Source organism: Rhinoderma darwinii, chromosome 3 (genome assembly GCF_050947455.1).
Source record: "Rhinoderma darwinii isolate aRhiDar2 chromosome 3, aRhiDar2.hap1, whole genome shotgun sequence".
Classification (NCBI taxonomy): domain Eukaryota; kingdom Metazoa; phylum Chordata; class Amphibia; order Anura; family Rhinodermatidae; genus Rhinoderma; species Rhinoderma darwinii.
The window spans coordinates 10,522,290-10,543,114 of record NC_134689.1 but is presented as its reverse complement, the minus strand read 5'-3'; the positions used below and the strand labels follow the sequence as shown (position 1 = coordinate 10,543,114).

Genomic DNA, 20,825 nt, shown 5'->3' with positions numbered 1-20,825 from the left:
AGTGTATATAATAGTGATGATGATGAGGATGTCGTGTATATAATAGTGGTGATGATGATGAGGATGTAGTGTATATAATAGTGGTGATGATGATGAGGATGTAGTGTATATAATAGTGGTGATGATGATGAGGATGTAGTGTATATAATAGTGGTGATGATGATGAGGATGTAGTGTATATAATAGTGGTGATGATGATGAGGATGTAGTGTATATAATAGTGGTGATGATGATGAGGATGTAGTGTATATAATAGTGGTGATGATGAGGATGTAGTGTATATAATAGTGGTGATGATGATGATGAGGATGTAGTGTATATAATAGTGGTGATGATGATGAGGATGTAGTGTATATAATAGTGGTGATGATGATGAGGATGTAGTGTATATAATAGTGGTGATGATGATGAGGATGTAGTGTATATAATAGTGGTGATGATGAGGATGTAGTGTATATAATAGTGGTGATGATGATGAGGATGTAGTGTATATAATAGTGGTGATGATGATGAGGATGTAGTGTATATAATAGTGGTGATGATGAGGATGTGGTGTATATAATAGTGGTGATGATGATGAGGATGTAGTGTATATAATAGTGGTGGTGATGAGGATGTAGTGTATATAATAGTGGTGATGATGATGAGGATGTAGTGTATATAATAGTGGTGATGATGATGAGGATGTAGTGTATATAAATAGTGGTGATGATGATGAGGATGTAGTGTATATAATAGTGATGATGATGAGGATGTAGTGTATATAATAGTGGTGATGATGATGATGAGGATGTAGTGTATATAATAGTGATGATGATGATGAGGATGTAGTGTATATAATAGTGGTGATGATGATGAGGATGTAGTGTATATAATAGTGGTGATGATGATGAGGATGTAGTGTATATAATAGTGGTGATGATGATGAGGATGTAGTGTATATAATAGTGATGATGATGAGGATGTAGTGTATATAATAGTGGTGATGATGATGAGATGTAGTGTATATAATAGTGATGATGATGATGAGGATGTAGTGTATATAATAGTGGTGATGATGATGATGAGGATGTAGTGTATATAATAGTGGTGATGATGATGAGGATGTAGTGTATATAATAGTGGTGATGATGAGGATGTAGTGTATATAATAGTGGTGATGATGATGAGGATGTAGTGTATATAATAGTGATGATGATGATGAGGATGTAGTGTATATAATAGTGGTGATGATGATGATGAGGATGTAGTGTATATAATAGTGATGATGATGAGGATGTAGTGTATATAATAGTGATGATGATGATGAGGATGTAGTGTATATAATAGTGGTGATGATGATGAGGATGTAGTGTATATAATAGTGGTGATGATGATGAGGATGTAGTGTATATAATAGTGGTGATGATGATGAGGATGTAGTGTATATAATAGTGGTGATGATGATGAGGATGTAGTGTATATAATAGTGATGATGATGATGAGGATGTAGTGTATATAATAGTGATGATGATGATGAGGATGTAGTGTATATAATAGTGGTGATGATGATGATGAGGATGTAGTGTATATAATAGTGGTGATGATGATGAGGATGTAGTGTATATAATAGTGATGATGATGAGGATGTAGTGTATATAATAGTGGTGATGATGATGAGGATGTAGTGTATATAATAGTGATGATGATGATGAGGATGTAGTGTATATAATAGTGATGATGATGATGAGGATGTAGTGTATATAATAGTGGTGATGATGATGAGGATGTAGTGTATATAATAGTGGTGATGATGATGAGGATGTAGTGTATATAATAGTGGTGATGATGATGAGGATGTAGTGTATATAATAGTGGTGATGATGATGAGGATGTAGTGTATATAATAGTGATGATGATGATGAGGATGTAGTGTATATAATAGTGATGATGATGATGAGGATGTAGTGTATATAATAGTGGTGATGATGATGATGAGGATGTAGTGTATATAATAGTGGTGATGATGAGGATGTAGTGTATATAATAGTGATGATGATGAGGATGTAGTGTATATAATAGTGGTGATGATGATGAGGATGTAGTGTATATAATAGTGATGATGATGATGAGGATGTAGTGTATATAATAGTGATGATGATGATGAGGATGTAGTGTATATAATAGTGATGATGATGATGAGGATGTAGTGTATATAATAGTGGTGATGATGATGATGAGGATGTAGTGTATATAATAGTGGTGATGATGATGAGGATGTAGTGTATATAATAGTGGTGATGATGATGAGGATGTAGTGTATATAATAGTGATGATGATGATGAGGATGTAGTGTATATAATAGTGGTGATGATGATGATGAGGATGTAGTGTATATAATAGTGGTGATGATGATGAGGATGTAGTGTATATAATAGTGGTGATGATGATGATGAGGATGTAGTGTATATAATAGTGGTGATGATGATGAGGATGTAGTGTATATAATAGTGATGATGATGAGGATGTAGTGTATATAATAGTGGTGATGATGAGGATGTAGTGTATATAATAGTGGTGATGATGATGAGGATGTAGTGTATATAATAGTGGTGATGATGATGAGGATGTAGTGTATATAATAGTGGTGATGATGAGGATGTAGTGTATATAATAGTGGTGATGATGAGGATGTAGTGTATATAATAGTGATGATGATGAGGATGTAGTGTATATAATAGTGGTGATGATGATGAGGATGTAGTGTATATAATAGTGGTGATGATGATGAGGATGTAGTGTATATAATAGTGGTGATGATGATGAGGATGTAGTGTATATAATAGTGGTGATGATGATGAGGATGTAGTGTATATAATAGTGATGATGATGATGAGGATGTAGTGTATATAATAGTGGTGATGATGATGAGGATGTAGTGTATATAATAGTGGTGATGATGATGAGGATGTAGTGTATATAATAGTGATGATGATGAGGATGTAGTGTATATAATAGTGGTGATGATGATGAGGATGTAGTGTATATAATAGTGGTGATGATGATGAGGATGTAGTGTATATAATAGTGGTGATGATGATGAGGATGTAGTGTATATAATAGTGATGATGATGATGAGGATGTAGTGTATATAATAGTGGTGATGATGATGAGGATGTAGTGTATATAATAGTGGTGATGATGAGGATGTAGTGTATATAATAGTGGTGATGATGAGGATGTAGTGTATATAATAGTGGTGATGATGATGAGGATGTAGTGTATATAATAGTGATGATGATGATGAGGATGTAGTGTATATAATAGTGGTGATGATGATGAGGATGTAGTGTATATAATAGTGATGATGATGAGGATGTAGTGTATATAATAGTGATGATGATGATGAGGATGTAGTGTATATAATAGTGGTGATGATGATGATGAGGATGTAGTGTATATAATAGTGGTGATGATGATGAGGATGTAGTGTATATAATAGTGATGATGATGATGAGGATGTAGTGTATATAATAGTGGTGATGATGAGGATGTAGTGTATATAATAGTGGTGATGATGATGAGGATGTAGTGTATATAATAGTGGTGATGATGATGAGGATGTAGTGTATATAATAGTGGTGATGATGATGAGGATGTAGTGTATATAATAGTGGTGATGATGAGGATGTAGTGTATATAATAGTGGTGATGATGATGAGGATGTAGTGTATATAATAGTGGTGATGATGATGATGAGGATGTAGTGTATATAATAGTGGTGATGATGATGAGGATGTAGTGTATATAATAGTGGTGATGATGATGAGGATGTAGTGTATATAATAGTGGTGATGATGATGAGGATGTAGTGTATATAATAGTGGTGATGATGATGAGGATGTAGTGTATATAATAGTGATGATGATGAGGATGTAGTGTATATAATAGTGATGATGATGATGAGGATGTAGTGTATATAATAGTGGTGATGATGATGAGGATGTAGTGTATATAATAGTGATGATGATGATGAGGATGTAGTGTATATAATAGTGGTGATGATGATGATGAGGATGTAGTGTATATAATAGTGGTGATGATGATGAGGATGTAGTGTATATAATAGTGGTGATGATGATGAGGATGTAGTGTATATAATAGTGATGATGATGAGGATGTAGTGTATATAATAGTGGTGATGATGAGGATGTAGTGTATATAATAGTGGTGATGATGATGAGGATGTAGTGTATATAATAGTGGTGATGATGATGAGGATGTAGTGTATATAATAGTGGTGATGATGAGGATGTAGTGTATATAATAGTGGTGATGATGAGGATGTAGTGTATATAATAGTGGTGATGATGATGAGGATGTAGTGTATATAATAGTGGTGATGATGATGAGGATGTAGTGTATATAATAGTGGTGATGATGATGAGGATGTAGTGTATATAATAGTGGTGATGATGATGAGGATGTAGTGTATATAATAGTGATGATGATGATGAGGATGTAGTGTATATAATAGTGGTGATGATGATGATGAGGATGTAGTGTATATAATAGTGGTGATGATGAGGATGTAGTGTATATAATAGTGGTGATGATGATGAGGATGTAGTGTATATAATAGTGGTGATGATGATGAGGATGTAGTGTATATAATAGTGATGATGATGATGAGGATGTAGTGTATATAATAGTGGTGATGATGATGATGAGGATGTAGTGTATATAATAGTGGTGATGATGATGAGGATGTAGTGTATATAATAGTGGTGATGATGATGAGGATGTAGTGTATATAATAGTGATGATGATGATGAGGATGTAGTGTATATAATAGTGGTGATGATGATGATGAGGATGTAGTGTATATAATAGTGGTGATGATGATGAGGATGTAGTGTATATAATAGTGGTGATGATGATGAGGATGTAGTGTATATAATAGTGGTGATGATGATGAGGATGTAGTGTATATAATAGTGGTGATGATGATGAGGATGTAGTGTATATAATAGTGATGATGATGATGAGGATGTAGTGTATATAATAGTGGTGATGATGATGAGGATGTAGTGTATATAATAGTGGTGATGATGAGGGTGATGATGATGTTATGTATAACATAGTAATAATAGATGATGAGGATGTAGTGGACTAGGGTGGTCCAAAGTTGAGGAGGGGGCGGAGCATGGGGCGGAGTTGAGTCCTGTTTTATGATTGGTCAGGGAGGAGTTTCCCACAATGCCCCGGCACTATCTCCCCCCATGGATGCTGCAGCGGCGCCTCCTCCATTTGCAGCGCCTGGGAGCGGAGCGGTGACTGCGCCCGGGACCCCCCGCTCAGCCCCCGGGCCGGCACAGACATGAACCCGCCGCTCGACGGAGCTCAGAGCAGGGACAACGGCTGCCGGGGAGCGGAGGGAGGACAGGACGCGGCTGGGGAATCCGCTGTACAGGAGCCGGGGAACGGACACAGGGACAGGGAGGAGTCCGTGGAGGAGAAGCTCCGGAACCTGACCTTCCGGAAACAGGTGTCATACAGGTGAGGGGGACAGTGTGACACCTGGTATACAGGTGAGGGGGACAGTGTATATAGGTGAGGGGGGACAGTGTGACACTGGATATACAGGTGAGGGGGACAGTGTGACACTGGATATACAGGTGAGGGGGACAGTGTGACACTAGATATACAGGTGAGGGGGACAGTGTGACACTAGATATACAGGTGAGGGGGACAGTGTGACACTAGATATACAGGTGAGGGGGACAGTGTGACACTAGATATACAGGTGAGGGGGACAGTGTGACACTAGATATACAGGTGAGGGGGACAGTGTGACACTAGATATACAGGTGAGGGGGACAGTGTGACACTGGATATACAGGTGAGGGGGACAGTGTGACACTATATATACAGGTGAGGGGGACAGTGTGACACTAGATATACAGGTGAGGGGGACAGTGTGACACGATATACAGGTGAGGGGGACAGTGTGACACTAGATATACAGGTGAGGGGGACAGTGTGACACTAGATATACAGGTGAGGGGGACAGTGTGACACTGGATATACAGGTGAGGGGGACAGTGTGACACTAGATATACAGGTGAGGGGGACAGTGTGACACTAGATATACAGGTGAGGGGGACAGTGTGACACTAGATATACAGGTGAGGGGGACAGTGTGACACTAGATATACAGGTGAGGGGGACAGTGTGACACTAGATATACAGGTGAGGGGGACAGTGTGACACTGGATATACAGGTGAGGGGGACAGTGTGACACTATATATACAGGTGAGGGGGACAGTGTGACACTAGATATACAGGTGAGGGGGACAGTGTGACACGATATACAGGTGAGGGGGACAGTGTGACACTAGATATACAGGTGAGGGGGACAGTGTGACACTAGATATACAGGTGAGGGGAGACAGTGTGACACTAGATATACAGGTGAGGGGGACAGTGTGACACGATATACAGGTGAGGGGGACAGTGTGACACTAGATATACAGGTGAGGGGGACAGTGTGACACTAGATATACAGGTGAGGGGGACAATGTGACACTGGATATACAGGTGAGGGGGACAGTGTGACACTAGATATACACGTGAGGGGGACAGTGTGACACCGGATATACAGGTGAGGGGGACAGTGTGACACTGGATATACAGGTGAGGGGGGACAGTGTGACACTAGATATACAGGTGAGGGGGACAGTGTGACACTGGATATACAGGTGAGGGGGACAGTGTGACACTGGATATACAGGTGAGGGGGGACAGTGTGACACTAGATATACAGGTGAGGGGGACAGTGTGACACTGGATATACAGGTGAGGGGGGACAGTGTGACACTAGATATACAGGTGAGGGGGACAGTGTGACACTGGATATACAGGTGAGGGGGACAGTGTGACACTGGATATACAGGTGAGGGGGACAGTGTGACACTATATATACAGGTGAGGGGGACAGTGTGACACTGGATATACAGGTGAGGGGGACAGTGTGACACTAGATATACAGGTGAGGGGGGACAGTGTGACACTAGATATACAGGTGAGGGGGACAGTGTGACACTAGATATACAGGTGAGGGGGACAGTGTGACACTGGATGTACAGGTGAGGGGGACAGTGTGACACTAGATATACAGGTGAGGGGGACAGTGTGACACTAGATATACAGGTGAGGGGGACAGTGTGACATTAGATATACAGGTGAGGGGGACAGTGTGACACTATATATACACAGGTGAGGGGGACAGTGTGACACTATATATACAGGTGAGGGGGACAGTGTGACACTAGATATACAGGTGAGCGGGACAGTGTGACACTGGATATACAGGTGAGGGGGACAGTGTGACACTGGATATACAGGTGAGGGGGACAGTGTGACACTGGATATACAGGTGAGGAGGACAGTGTGACACTGGATATACAGGTGAGGGGGACAGTGTGACACTGGATATACAGGTGAGGGGGACAGTGTGACACTGGATATACAGGTGAGGGGGACAGTGTGACACTGGATATACAGGTGAGGGGGACAGTGTGACACTATATATACAGGTGAGGGGGACAGTGTGACACTATACAGGTGAGGGGGACAGTGTGACACTATATATACAGGTGAGGGGGACAGTGTGACACTGGATATACAGGTGAGGGGGACAGTGTATATAGGTGAGGGGGGACAGTGTGACACTAAATATACAGGTGAGGGGGACAGTGTGACACTGGATATACAGGTGAGGGGGACGGGGGACAGTGTGACACTGGATATACAGGTGAGTGGGACAGTGTATATAGGTGAGGGGGGACAGTGTGACACTATATATACAGGTGAGGGGGACAGTGTGACACTGGATATACAGGTGAGGGGGACAGTGTGACACTGGATATACAGGTGAGGGGGACAGTGTGACACTGGATATACAGGTGAGGGGGACAGTGTGACACTGGATATACAGGTGAGGGGGACAGCGTGACACTAGCTATACAGGTGAGGGGGACAGTGTGACACTAGATATACAGGTGAGGGGGAAAGTGTGACACTGGATATACATGTGAGGGGGACAGCGTGACACTAGCTATACAGGTGAGGGGGACAGTGTATATAGGTGAGGGGGGACAGTGTGACACTAGATATACAGGTGAGGGGGACAGTGTGACACTGGATATACAGGTGAGGGGGACAGTGTGACACTGGATATACAGGTGAGTGGGACAGTGTATATAGGTGAGGGGGGACAGTGTGACACTAGATATACAGGTGAGGGGGACAGTGTGACACTGGATATACAGGTGAGGGGGACAGTGTGACACTGGATATACAGGTGAGGGGGACAGTGTGACACTGGATATACAGGTGAGGGGGACAGTGTGACACTGGATATACAGGTGAGGGGGACAGTGTATATAGGTGAGGGGGGACAGTGTGACACTAGATATACAGGTGAGGGGGACATTGTGACACTGGATATACAGGTGAGGGGGGACAGTGTGACACTGGATATACAGGTGAGGGGGACAGTGTGACACTATATATACAGGTGAGGGGGACAGTGTGACACTGGATATACAGGTGAGGGGGACAGTGTGACACTGGATATACAGGTGAGGGGGACAGTGTGACACTGGATATACAGGTGAGGGGGACAGTGTGACACTATATATACAGGTGAGGGGGACAGTGTGACACTGGATATACAGGTGAGGGGGACAGTGTGACACTGGATATACAGGTGAGGGGGACAGTGTGACACTGGATATACAGGTGAGGGGGACAGTGTGACACTGGATATACAGGTGAGGGGGACAGTGTGACACTAGCTATACAGGTGAGGGGGACAGTGTGACACTAGATATACAGGTGAGGGGGACAGTGTGACACTGGATATACAGGTGAGGGGGACAGTGTGACACTAGATATACAGGTGAGGGGGACAGTGTGACACTGGATATACAGGTGAGGGGGACAGTGTGACACTAGATATACAGTTGAGGGGGACAGTGTGACACTAGATATACAGGTGAGGGGGACAGTGTGACACTGGAGATATAGGTGAGGGGACAATGTGACACTTGGTATACAGGTGAGGGGGACAGTGTGACAATGGATATACAGGTGAGGGGGACAGTGTGACACTGGATATACAGGTGAGGGGGACAGTCTGACACCTGGTATACAATTGAGCGGGACAGTGTGACACTAGATATACAGGTGAGGGGGGACATTGTGACACTAGATATACAGGTGAGGGGGACAGTGTGACACCTGGTATACAATTGAGGGGGACAGTGTGACACTGGATATACAGGTGAGGGGGACAGTGTGACACTAGATATACAGGTGAGGGGGGACAGTGTGACACTTGGTATACAGGTGAGGGGGACAGTGACACTGGATATACAGGTGAGGGGGACAGTGTGACACTGGATATACAGATGAGGGGGACAGTGTGACACTGGATATACAGGTGAGGGGGACAGTGTGACACTGGATATACAGGTGAAGGGGGACAGTGTGACACTAGATATACAGGTGAGGGGGACAGTGTGACACTAGATATACAGGTGAGGGGGACAGTGTGACACTGGATATACAGGTGAGGGGGACAGTGTGACACCGGATATACAGGTGAGGGGGACAGTGTGACACTGGATATACAGGTGAGGGGGACAGTGTGACACTAGATATACAGGTGAGGGGGGACAGTGTGACACTAGATATACAGGTGAGGGGGGGCAGTGTGACACTAGATATACAGGTGAGGGGCACAGTGTGACACTATATATACAGTTGAGGGGGGACAGTGTAACACTGGATATACAGGTGAGGAGGGACAGTGTGACACTGGATATACAGGTGAGGGGGGACAGTGTGACACTGGATATACAGGTGAGGGGGGACAGTGTGACACTGGATATACAGGTGAGGGGGGACAGTGTGACACTGGATATACAGGTGAGGGGGACAGTGTGACACTAGATATACAGATGAGGGGGGCAGTGTGACACTACATATACAGGTGAGAGGGGATAGTATGACGCTGGATATACAGGTGAGGGGGGACAGTGTGAAACTGGATATACAGGTGAGGGGGGCAGTGTGACACTAGATATACAGATGAGGGGGACAGTGTGACACTGGATATACAGGTGAGGGGGACAGTGTGACACTGGATATACAGATGAGGGGGGACAGTGTGACACTATATATACAGGTGAGGGGGACAGTGTGACACTGGATATACAGGTGAGAGGGGGATAGTATGACGCTGGATATACAGGTGAGGGGGGACAGTGTGAAACTGGATATACAGGTGAGGGGGGCAGTGTGACACTAGATATACAGATGAGGGGGACAGTGTGACACTGGATATACAGGTGAGGGGGACAGTGTGACACTGGATATACAGATGAGGGGGGACAGTGTGACACTATATATACAGGTGAGGGGGACAGTGTGACACTATATATACAGGAGAGGGGGGACAGGGTGACACTTGATATACAGGTGAGGGGGACAGTGTGACACTAGATATACTGATGAGGGGGGCAGTGTGACACTAGATATATAGATGAGGGGGGCAGTGTGACACTAGATATACAGGTGAGGGGGACAGTGTGACACTGGATATACAGGTGAGGGGGGACAGCGTGACACTAGATATACAGGTGAGGGGGGACAGCGTGACACTAGATATACAGGTGAGGGGGGACAGTGTGACACTAGATATACAGGTGAGGGGGGACAGTTTGACGCTAGATATACATGTGAGGGGGGACAGTGTGACACTAGATATACAGGTGAGGGGGGACAGTGTGACACTAGATATACATGTGAGGGGGGACAGTGTGACACTAGATATACAGGTGAGGGGGGACAGTGTAACACTAGATATACAGGTGAGGGGGGACAGTGTGACACTAGATATACAGGTTAGGGGGACAGTGTGACACTGGATGTACAGCAGGGCACATATATAATTATCGGGGGAGCTGTGTAGAATGAGGTTCAGCGCCTTTTGCTACATGAATTGGTTCTTTAGTAGTTTTGTTTCTCTGATTGGCTGCTGTGGACTTGGGTGATGTTTCTTCGGCTTTTTCTGATGCCTTATTATTAAATGCAATGTGAGTAGCTGTTACTTTCCTTGAAGGGGACCCCACATGTGCAGCTGCCCCTCCATCGCTGCCAGACCTTAGACCTTTTAGGGTGGCCGGGGTCACTCCCCTTAAAGTGCAACTGTCATAAGAAAAAGGGCTTGTTAAAGGGGCGAGTAGGTGGAATATTTACATTTCTCTCCGAGCTGCTCAGATATTTGTCTTTTATTCCATGTTTTTAGGTCGCACATTCCGTGCTGATTAATTTCCCTGATACAGAGCTCCAAATAAACGGTAACATTTTGTCACCCTGCATCGGCCACTAGGGGGAGCTCATCACTGATTTTAATGGTAACTGCATACATTTAATTGCAGTAAGTGCCCCCTAAGGTTCAGTTAACCCTTTAGGGACTCTGTCAGGACGTCTATATTTACTTCCACTACTTTTATGACAGGTTTCTCTATAAATTTAAAGAGTATGTGGCACAGCAGACTGACTCCTGTCCTGATCCAGTCTGCCTACCAGAAGCACCAGCTTCCTAAAACATTACTGGCGCCCGTCCTCCTCTTCAGGGTAGAGGACTAATAAAAAATAAATGGTACCCTACAGATGTGAGGGAAGACGTTGGCTAGTTTGTGGCGTCGGTATCCTTGAGCCCTCCTCTTATGTCATCACGTTCAGCCGTTCCTTAGTTATATCTGCTGCTGGAAAAGCTGGGTGACAACAAAATTCACAGCTCCCATTGGGGGTTGTCATCCAGCTTTTCCATGCTCCTGAATGGCAAATCGACCCGATATCCTCTGCTCCGGGGATAGCAAGCCCTGTGGGACTGTAAAAGTTGCCATATTGGTTGTCACCCAGCTTTCCCAGGAACTGATAGTCATTAAGAAATGGCTGAGTAGAATCTTTACGCGTGGTTGACCTAAGGGTTGAAATCTACTGCGGATTTTGTGATTTTTTTGTTTGCGTTTTCGGCCTTCGTTGTATGTATTGTGTGGAGCCGTTTAGATCGGTAGAGCCGTTCATCGTTGTAAAATTGGTATATTTGGCCCCGATCCTAATGGAAGCCGTTCTAGACGTATTGTCTTGCGTTAATGACTTGGATAATTGTATTGATGATTTTTTACTCCGTTGTTGTCTGAAGAGTTTGACATTTCGGATTTCTCGGCGGCGGGCGGCCGTGTTTTATTACAATTTCTTATGCAAAAAATAGTTTTACAAACGGCTAAATGTCCTCGGTTGCACTAAAGAGGATTTAAAGGGGAATGCATTGAAATATTCTCATACAGAGGCGTTTGCTGGATTTGCTCCCAGGGTGCACGTGGGCTGTCATGAGGACGTCCCTACCTTAGGGCTCATTCAGACGAGCGTGTTCCGCGTTCCGTTGAAATAACAGACAGCACACGAGCCCTGTTCAAGTCAATAAGGCCATTCAGACATGCAGGATTTTTCACGCTGCGAGTGTCCGTTGCGTAAAACTCACTGCATGTCCTATAGGGGTCCGTTTTTGCGGAGCATTACTCTGCACTACAATCATAGCGTTTACTTTATAATTGCCCGGGAAAAGTACTTGTCGGCCAATGCGAAGGTCCAAAATTTATTTTCGTTTATGACCCCTTCCCAACGTGCGCTCCATACGCTCGTCGTATAATCTTTACGTTTGCAGCCAGGTTAACATGGAAAAGAAGAAAGTGCCTGTGTATATTTGCAGGTTGGGTGACTGGGTGACCAAAGACAACTCACCGTAGCCTCCAAAATGGCTGACTAAGGTTTTATCTTCCTGTATCGGTTGTGAAGGAAGGAAACGCAGCTCTGGAGAACAAACTTCTGCTCTAACAAGTGAAATACTGTGCAGACTAAGAGCACAGGAACATGCAGAAGCACATGGGGGTTTTGTTATTTGGGTGCTGAGAGGTGTAGTTTATTTTATGATTCAGCAGGTGATATTGTGTATGTAGTGGATAGGGGCCGCACACAGGGGCCGCACACAGGGGCCGCACACAGGGGCCGGCCTCGTCACACTGTCAGTAAATTAGTAGTTTGGTTTTCAGGCTTGGCCCGAGAAATGGAAAAGGTTCCTAAAATACTCAGACATCCTCCTGTCATGTAGATTCATCTGCTCTCAGGGGTTTCTGGCACGCTGGTAGGGGTCTGGTTTTGGGGACACCTGTCGAAAACTTGGGGTGGTCTTCCAGGATTTCCATTCATCTCAATGTAGAGCTGACCATTGGCTTGTAGGCTGCTCTAAAAATGGGGGACTTATTTATAATGGGGGGGGGGGGGGGTCCTAGCTGTTGGAGCCCCCAACCATGTCAATTATTCTGGTTGACATAGTGTTTCTACATTGATGGCAGTGACTAAATGTCATCAATGTCTGATCAGTAGAGACCCCCAATGATGCCTTAAACGAGGGGCTACTGAGCTTTTCTAACATTTGTACTATATTTCAGCAGTAAGACCCCAACCAATCAAACATTTAGGACATATTTAAAGGGGTATTCCGGTTTTAGCAAATAAAGCTTATACATTGTATAATAAAAAGTTATGCCATTTTCTAATTTGCTTTCTGCATTAATTTCTCCCCATTTTCAAGATCTCTGCTTGCTGTCTTTGAAACGCAGCCTTCATTGTTTACTTCCAGGGAATGATAATCTGTCCAGGTCACGTGATAATCACACACACACAGGTGCACTGCTCGTTACAATACAGTCGTCTTGCAAGCAGCCCTGCTCTTGTGTCACTGCCATATGAGTAGTTTTTTCCCCTGGATGCAAGCAAAGTAGGTTCCCATTCTATCTCAGCAAGCAGAGATGTGGAAAACTATGAAGAATTGATGAAGGGGGTATATTAGAAATCTCGTAGCTTTTTTTTATTATGAAATTAATAAGATTTATTTGCTGAAACCGGAATACCCCTTTAATTGCTAAATCATCAATGGTTATGGGGAGGAAACCCCATTAACAGACCTGTCCCGCGTTGAATGGCTCCCCGCGTCTCATAAAAACAACCCCTGTCTACATGCCATATTGGGGCATATGGACGTCGTAGAGGGGGTTCCTAAGCAGGACCCGTGCCAGAACGGAGGGACTCGGAGAGATTCGGCCATTTATTAGTATGAACTAAAATAAGGTGATCGCCGGGATTTAGAGGATCTGAACCTGTGATGATCAATTGATCACCATATCTTCTTCTATCTAGAGTCCAGTTCTGAGTAATATCACATGGGTCGGCAGGAGACTCCTTCAGGAGGCGCGTACAGGACATGTCATGGAAGTTATATATGTCAGTGTATGGGAAGAAACCTTAGGCTGTGCCATAAACCTCTACGTGAAAAACCCCGACAATCTGCCTCTAAAATCCAGACAAGATGGGGTCAAACTTCCTTGAAACTTACACGCGTCCATTAGAGATTATTTGAAAATGGCGCAGAATCCGTAAATCGCTCGCCTCTCCATTGTAGCCTCAGTTTCTACTCGAAAGGCAGTGGTACCGTCACTTTAAAAAAAAGAAAAAAATCCTTTATTAAAGAAGTCTTCCATTTTTATGCAACGACATGAAACATTGTATAATGCTCTGCAGCTTTCTAATATACTTATTATTTCAATTCCTCATCATTTGTCAAAATCTCTGCTTGCTGTCAGTGAATGGGAACATCCTTGTTTAAGCCTAGAGGCTGAAAATCCCCTATAGACCTAATACTTCACACAGCTAAACACGTCAACAGCACAAATCTCTCTCCTGTCCTGGTACTGTCGTTTGTTTCAATGTATCAGTGCAGGTAAAACGTATCAGTCTGGAGTTCAATCTGTTTAGCTCATGCAGGATTGTCTAGACTGGATGCAATTGTAACAAACCCTCAGATGTGAGAAGTATTAGTTTAGGAAGTATTTCTCTGCAAGCAGAGATCTTGAAATTGGTGAGGAATTGAAACACAAAGTATATTAGAAAGTCGCAGAACTTTTTTTTCGGACGATCGTTACGCTTCCTTGATCTCGAGTCCAACTTGAGCCTCAGCGTCGACCCCTTTTTTATTGGGTGGGTTCTCTGATTATTAACCCCTGGGGTTGGGGGTCCCACTGCTGCACCCTCTTCCATTCAGGACTCCAGGAAAGCAGTGTGACAACCCCTGCAGGAACCGTAATGGCGGCCATATTGATCGTCACCCAGCTTTCCCAGAAACTGATCTAAGAAAGAAGCGGCCGAATGGAATTTTTAACAAACATCTTCCCGGGAGGAAAACGTAATTACTATGTTCAATCCCGTACGTTGAGGTTGAGCGTCTCCCAAACCTTAGTTATAGTCAGAGAAAGGAACCAGCTGCGCGGCGGATCCGTAAAAATACCACGGGCGTTATTATTATAAGAGGGAGAATTTGCCTGTTCTTTCTGTCGGTGCCACCCGCCGCATCTGACATACACACCCGCCAATTACCACCGGGGCACACATGTAATTCACGTCTCACAGGACTGCGCGGCGGTCAGAGCGGGCTGGGTCAGCCTTACGCACATCATCCCCCCATCCCCCGCTGTTTTATCCAGGTTCACAATCCCCCCCCCCTCCCATCTCCACTCCTTCCCTCGGTCCCAGCGTGCAGCGATTGCGAGGCAGAGAAATACGTGGGCTGTCGCTTTATACCGTAGATGGAGATGTGGCTATAAATAGCAGGCAGGCGAGCTAAATTTAGCGCACGATATCTTATAGAAACATCTGATAATCTCAGTAAATACGGAGATGAATCACGATTTACCCTCCATCGCAGGCGGCCATTGGTCACTTTCAGCGCGTTATTGCAGATGCTGCTTCGTTTTTATCTCTACCTGGGAGAGGTGGGTGGAATTCAAGATGGGCGTCATTGCAGAGTTAAAGGCGTTCAAGGTCTCATTCACACGGCGCTAAAAAAAACAAAACACGTGTGGGAGGTGTCAAGAACACTAGCGTTTTTGTAAAGCGCTTTTTAAATTACAGGCGTTTTTGACGTGTTTTCGGCGTGTATTCTGACGCGTTTTGTGCGCGTTTTTTTGGAGCGTAAGTAGGACTACCCATTGACTATGGGAATTAGGCGCTTTTTTTAAACATGCACGCGTAAAAAAAACCCGTCTTTTGCACGAACGGCGCCCTTTACCATTGATGTCAATGGAAAGCTTAAATCAACCCACTTTGACGCGTTTTTCAGACCGTAAAACGCGCCAGAAACACGCCATGTAAACAGGGCCTTAGACAAACCCCTGTTTATAGGCTGTATTAGGGCATATGGATATCATAGTGGGTGAGGGGGGGGACCTACCGCTTTGGGGGGCTCCATGTATTTTCTATTGGGGGAGATTTATGAAAACGGCCTGACACGAAAACTGGCCTTGTTGCCCATAGCAACCAATCAGAGCTCCGCTTTTATTTCTTCAACTTCTGTGGTAAAATGAAAGCTGGGCTGTGATTGGTTGCTATGGGCAACAAGCACTGATTTTTTTTCTTTAGATTTGGTTCATGCTATCTCATGTCTATGTCTCACGATAACAACCTCTGCCCATAGGCCTTATTAATACATATGGACATCATAGAGGAGGATCTGTTGCTTCGGACCCCCCAGGACCTGCTCTGTATTGCTTGTAGGGGAAGAATACCTCCATAGGGAGGCACATGGAGAGCCTGTGGAGTGTCCCGCTGCTGGAAACCCAAGCGATCAGCTGTAATTTATTGGGAAACCAAAGAGCAAGTCCCCTACAGCGCCTCCAGAGGGCAAAGGAAGCATTACACGGGGCTCATTGACATCAGTAGATTGTCCATGTGATGCCCGTACATGCCGGGTCCTCCAGAGAGAGTCACTCTTTGTAGCCGCTCTTTGCTGCGGCTAGTCAGAGGTCCTGAATGACAAATTCCGCTTATAGGGTATTTGAAATGGGTTTTGTAAAGCAGACTTCCCCTTTAAGTAGGTTTGATATATTAGGGGGTCTATTTAAAGGGGAATTTATATTAAAAATTTAAATAAATCCCCCGTAGATGCATCCGTCCTAATATCGGGGGTCCCTTTATCCTAAATCAATTGGTGTTTCCTAAGTATCGGGACTTCTTATGTTTTTGTTGACATGAAGGCCGACGATTGCCATGAAAAAGTTCCATGATCTTTTATGGTCCGATTTTTCGCGTAATTCCCCTTCATTCTCCGGGAGGATGTTGTGATGCTGCGCACGTTCTCCGCAGTAAACGATCCTACCTCAGGGGATTCTCTAATTACCTCTACCTGTAATTCCCTGTCCCCCCCTCCCCCAGAGAATGGGCTCATTTTCTCAAATTTGTCTAAACACTCGGATTTCTCCATTACCCCCTTGAGAATAATTGAATTCTCTGCTCTCCGGAGAGTTCTGTAATGTTTTCTGTTATCCGGGAGACGCCACTAATGTGATCGGCTTCACCAAATACTTTCTCATTAAGATAAAAGGGTCAGAGTTTTGAATATCGTCATTCTCCATGTTTACGGGAAGTCTGATACGGAAGGGCTTAAAGGGGTTGTCCACTTTGCACTATCCTTTTCCAGTGTGCGGGTCCACCAGCAAATAGGGATCATGAGGGGGGGGTGCCTTTAATATGACCCCCTACGATCAGTGTGCAAGATCATAGACGCCCCATTGCCATCGTCAGACATATAATAGGACAAAGTAGGACAACCGGTGAACTGGCGATAGGGTCGTGGGTGCCCCAGGCTTATTGATTTGTGTGGGGAGGGAAGGCTAGCCCGTCTGGTCCGATCCTACTGAATAGCTGCTGTACCACAAATTACTGAAAAACTTACTGTTGACTGTGATAGAAAGGAGTCAGGACACGCAGAGCATCGCAGCTTGCTGTATATGGGGCTGCGTAGCCGCAGACCGGTCAGAGCGCCCATGCCGACCCCTGTCCATGACCAAAACCGCCTACAATGGGCAGGTGAGCAAAAGATCTCTACCATGGAGCAATGGAAGAAGGCGCCTGGTCTGATGAACCACGTTTTACATCATGTGGACGGCCGGGTGCGTGTGCGTCGCTTACCTGGGGAGGAGATGGCAGCAGGATGCATTATGGGAAGAAGACAAGCCGGCGGGGGCAGGGTGAAGATCTGGACAATGTTCTGCTGGGAAATCTTGTGTCCTGACATTCATGTGGATGTGACAGGTACCTCCGACCTAAACATCGCTGCAGACAAGTGCCCCCTTCATGGCAGCGGTATGCCCTACTGGCAGCGCCCTCTTTCAGCAGGATAATGCCCCCGCCACACTGCAGGATAATGCCCCCGCCACACTGCAGGATAATGCCCCCTGCCACACTGCAGGATAACGCCCCCCGCCACGCTGCAGGATAACGCCCCCGCCACACTGCAGACATTGTACAGGAATGATGAGGAACATGAGAAAGACTTCAAGGTGATGATGTCTCCAAATTCCCCAGATCTCAATCCGATCGATCATCTGTGGGATGTGCTGGAGAAACAAGTCTGATCCCTGGAGGCCGCACCTCACACCTTACAGGATCTGCTGCCGACGTCTTTTCCCAGATACCACAGGAACCTGCAGACGTCTCGTGGAGTTCAGGCTGCGATGGGTGAGAGCTGATATACCGGCACCAGGGCGACTACATCATATTAAGCAGGTGGTTTTCATGGTATGGCTGATCGGTGTATTCTAATAGTGTGTGCCATCTGAGACCTTCATGTCAATCAGAAGAACTCTTGTATATAGGTGCCTCCTTGCCGTGTAGGCTTCTTTGAAGCAGTATCTCATTAGGACTTTCTGCTCTTCTGATTGACCGATTAGACGGTGCTCAGTATTTAGATATAGTGTGCCCCAATAGGATGGGGCTGGGGGGTGAGGGAGGACAGGCTCAAGAAATATTGCATGAAGAATGAGATATCAGAGTAGCTGTGTTGGCATTTTGGACACCATGAGTGGGCACAAGGCATTCTGTCAGCTCTCTGGCATTGACCTTCTCTAGTGCAGGAAGAAGTTAATTATCCGGTCAGGATCACTGCTGAGCAGAGGATGTTGTAACTGTGAAGGCTGAGTCACTTCAGCACCATGGACAGTAGGTCTACATCTCAGCACCATGGACAGTAGGTCTACATCTCAGCACCATGGACAGTAGGTCTACATCTCAGCACCATGGACAGTAGAGCTACATCTCAGCACCATGGACAGTAGAGCTACATCTCAGCACCATGGAGAGTAGGTCTACATCTCAGCACCATGGACAGTAAGTCTACATCTCAGCACCATGGACAGTAGGTCTACATCTCAGCACCATGGACAGTAGGTCTATATATCAGCACCATGGACAGTAGGTCTACATCTCAGCACCATGGACAGTAGAGCTACATCTCAGCACCATGGACAGTAGGTCTACATCTCAGCACCATGGACAGTAGGTCTACATCTCAGCACCATGGACAGTAGGTCTACATCTCAGCACCATGGACAGTAGGTCTACATCTCAGCACCATGGACAGTAGGTCTACATTTCAGCACCATGTACAGTAGATCTACATCTCAGCACCATGTACAGTAGATCTACATCTCAGCACCATGGACAGTAGGTCTACATCTCAGCACCATGGACAGTAGGTCTACATCTCAGCACCATGGACAGTAGGTCTACATCTCAGCACCATGGACAGTAGAGCTACATCTCAGCACCATGGACAGTAGAGCTACATCTCAGCACCATGGAGAGTAGGTCTACATCTCAGCACCATGGACAGTAAGTCTACATCTCAGCACCATGGACAGTAGGTCTACATCTCAGCACCATGGACAGTAGGTCTATATATCAGCACCATGGACAGTAGGTCTACATCTCAGCACCATGGACAGTAGAGCTACATCTCAGCACCATGGACAGTAGGTCTACATCTCAGCACCATGGACAGTAGGTCTACATCTCAGCACCATGGACAGTAGGTCTACATCTCAGCACCATGGACAGTAGGTCTACATCTCAGCACCATGGACAGTAGGTCTACATCTCAGCACCATGGACAGTAGGTCTACATTTCAGCACCATGTACAGTAGATCTACATCTCAGCACCATGTACAGTAGATCTACATCTCAGCACCATGGACAGTAGGTCTACATCTCAGCACCATGGACAGTAGATCTACATCTCAGCACCATGGACAGTAGGTCTACATCTCTGCACCATGGACAGTAGGTCTACATCTCAGCACCATGGACAGTAGGTCTACATCTCAGCACCATGGACAGTAGGTCTACATCTCAGCACCATGGACAGTAGAGCTACATTTTAGCACCATGGACAGTAGGTCTACATCTCAGCACCATGGACAGTAGGTCTACATCTCAGCACCATGGACAGTAGAGCTACATTTCAGCACCATGGACAGTAGGTCTACATCTCAGCACCATGGACAGTAGGTCTACATCTCAGCACCATGGACAGTAGAGCTACATTTTAGCACCATGGACAGTAGGTCTACATCTCAGCACCATGGACTGTAGGTCTACATCTCAGCACCATGGACAGTAGGTCTACATCTCAGCACCATGGACAGTAGTGATGTAATGCTGTTACCTTGGCAGATCCTGGGGCTATTGTGTCCTAGACCCACCTGCTTGAAAGGGTTTACTGGGCGTCTGTAATTAATGTAAACTAATTGGTGCAGCTACACCCACTAAATGGACACTAAAAGGGGTTTTCCCATCTTGGACATTTAGGGCATATCCACA

At 45.1% G+C, this 20,825-nt stretch overlaps 1 protein-coding gene across 7 annotated transcripts in view; it reads left to right on the top strand.

Moving 5' to 3' along the window:
• The first annotated feature begins 5,233 nt into the window (after positions 1-5,233).
• DGKI (diacylglycerol kinase iota) overlaps positions 5,234-20,825 on the top strand; it is a 229,932-nt gene continuing 214,340 nt past the window's right edge. For 4 of the 7 annotated variants that reach the window (XM_075855860.1, XM_075855859.1, XM_075855858.1 and 1 more), the window contains exon 1: positions 5,234-5,538. In XM_075855860.1, the coding sequence (XP_075711975.1) occupies positions 5,360-5,538 (179 nt within the window). In that variant the 5' untranslated portion in view covers positions 5,234-5,359. The remainder of the gene's footprint in view (positions 5,539-20,825) is intronic. The other 3 variants (XM_075855863.1, XM_075855862.1, XM_075855861.1) reach the window with 1 other exon arrangement.